Here is a 2,254-nt window from a genome sequence, read left to right as displayed (position 1 = left end):
TGATCTGAGGTCTTAAGAGGTGAAACACATCTGGAGTTTCGGACATCAACTCAAACAGCTGGAAATATGAACATGTGAATAAACATCCCGCCTTCAATGGGGATCAATAAAGTTCTGTTCTATTCTATTCCCTGTGATGCTGCCAGTTGCCGGGTAACGGCGGCGTGGCGGTGAGCGGCGGCAGCCTGACGGAGGAGATCCGGCTGAGGACCAGGATGAGAGGATCCCTGAACTGGGCTCCGCCTCGGTTCCAGATCATCTTCAGCGTCCAGCCGACGCACAGGTCCGCCTTCGAAACAACGTTCACGCGGCGGTTCGGGGCCTTCCGGCTCACCGTTTGTGTTTTTTTGTTTCTCACAACAGACGCAGTGAAGTCGTGGCTTCGCAGCACTTCCTGTGTGCAGGTTGTGGGACTGAGGTGGAGCCCAGTGAGTTCACAGCCGATGATTCACACCGAATGAATGCCTCTGCTCCTGCTCACACCATCATCCCCACATCTGTCATCTATTTACACTATTATTATTAATGTTAGTGTAATTCCAGCCATGAAACCAGAGGCCTGTTGTTGCAGCAAACAACAGAAATTATTTTTATTTATTTATTTATTTATTTATTTATTTATTTAAATCTCCTCTTACAGCTTCTCAGATGTAAATCTTTATTCCTCTGCAACATGTTTGGATTCTGAACTGCTGGTTGCACAAAACAGAACTTTTTTAAACAACTCATTTCCTTTTTCCAACTGTTGTCACACTCACATCCGTCCCCCCACAAACGATGGCAGGTAGGAACCAAAGTTATAGGATGAACTCAGTTGTGTAGATATATTAAGAGTGATATGAGCAGTAAAATAACCCTACAATGTAGTTTACACACTGACTAATCAGATGAAAACAGATTCACAATAAATATAAAGAGTCCATTAACAGGAAGTGGAGCCCAGGTGTTTGAAATGTGGGAGATTTTGTGTTTTAAGGGTTATTGTGCTTCACATATCCAGACATTTTAATACAAAATAAGTTGCTTTTATTCTTGTTCAAAGCGTTTTTCTGCTTTTCTGTCACTAAGAATCACTGAATTTGTTGGATGTCTATGTGTAATGATNGCAAACAACATAATTTTACTGATATATAATTTTGTTTCAAGACAAAATATGTATGTTAAGGATTGAAAAATGTATTTTTAAATGTTATGTTACAGATTTTCCCATGTTTTGCTGGATTAAAGGTAATATCTAGTAAAAGTACAGAAAAAAAACGTTAATTTGCATTTTGACTGAAAACAACAACAAAAAAACAGACCAAAAAATTGCAAACAATGTCAACAAAATCTGTATTTTTACAAACAGCAGGTTGTTCTTTTACATTTTGTGTCCGTAACATCACTGAAATTAGCTAAAAATGTCGTTATTTTACAGATATTTGCTGCTATTTTCATAGTTTGTACGACTACTAAACGTATTTCTTTCTGGCATCTTTGCTGTTCACATATAAGGAACCGACTTTTTGGGTTTTTTTGAGAGAATTTTTCTTCTTCACTTCTTTAATTTAGTCGATTTTTAATGACAGCAGGCGATATATGTGGGTTAAAGTGTTGTCATGTTGTTGGAAACGAGCCAGAAAATGCAGCTCATTCTGTGTAACGTGTGACTTTCAGACTGTGGAGTCGACGCCACGCTGATGCACAAAGATTCTCTGAAAAAGTAAGATAAACGGTCACTGTCAGTCCCCCCAGATCGTCGCATTTCTACCGAGTCGTGAGTTAATCTACACTTTCCCACAATGCAGCGCGGAGTTTCTGGCCCAGCAGCTGGTGTTGGAGTTCAAGAAACGCTGGCTTCCTTCGACTGAGCTCCGGCGTGGACGCCTGAGCCTCCGCAGCTCGCTTCAGGAGGTCAGAACCTGGAAAAGCTGCTTTTTATGCAGCGTGTTGGAGACACAGCAGGGACGAGTGTATAAAAATAGACGAAAGCAGCGGATGATTAAATCGACTTTGTGCTGGTTTATGTGGGCGCTGTAACAGCAATGTGGTGCTTTATTGTCACTGTGCAAAGAAATTTCTGAATATTAGAACAACAGATAAAAACTAAACCAAAACATGCACTAAAAAAAGAAAAAAACTTAAACCTTAAAACCCACCAGTAGGATGTGAACGTTTTCCTTTTTTTCCCCCCAAATAATCACTAAAGTGACACCATTTATCAAAGTATAAAACCAAAAACAATCATTAGTTTTTCATCTTTCTTCCACTCAAA

At 39.9% G+C, this 2,254-nt stretch overlaps 1 protein-coding gene across 1 annotated transcript in view; it reads left to right on the top strand.

Moving 5' to 3' along the window:
- Positions 1 to 2,254, top strand: part of rubcnl (rubicon like autophagy enhancer) — a gene marked incomplete at its 3' end in the record, with an annotated part of 28,094 nt that overhangs the window by 14,560 nt on the left and 11,280 nt on the right. Inside the window, exons 8-9 of the mRNA XM_008301354.1 lie at positions 139 to 283; positions 364 to 428. Coding sequence (XP_008299576.1) covers positions 139 to 283; positions 364 to 428 — 210 coding nt within the window. The remainder of the gene's footprint in view (positions 1 to 138; positions 284 to 363; positions 429 to 2,254) is intronic.

The sequence above is a fragment of the Stegastes partitus genome, unplaced genomic scaffold (assembly GCF_000690725.1).
Source record: "Stegastes partitus isolate 25-593 unplaced genomic scaffold, Stegastes_partitus-1.0.2 Scaffold1664, whole genome shotgun sequence".
Taxonomy (NCBI): Eukaryota; Metazoa; Chordata; class Actinopteri; family Pomacentridae; genus Stegastes; species Stegastes partitus.
The sequence above is the reverse complement of the archived record's forward strand: the minus strand, read 5'-3'. Positions and strand labels throughout refer to the sequence as shown.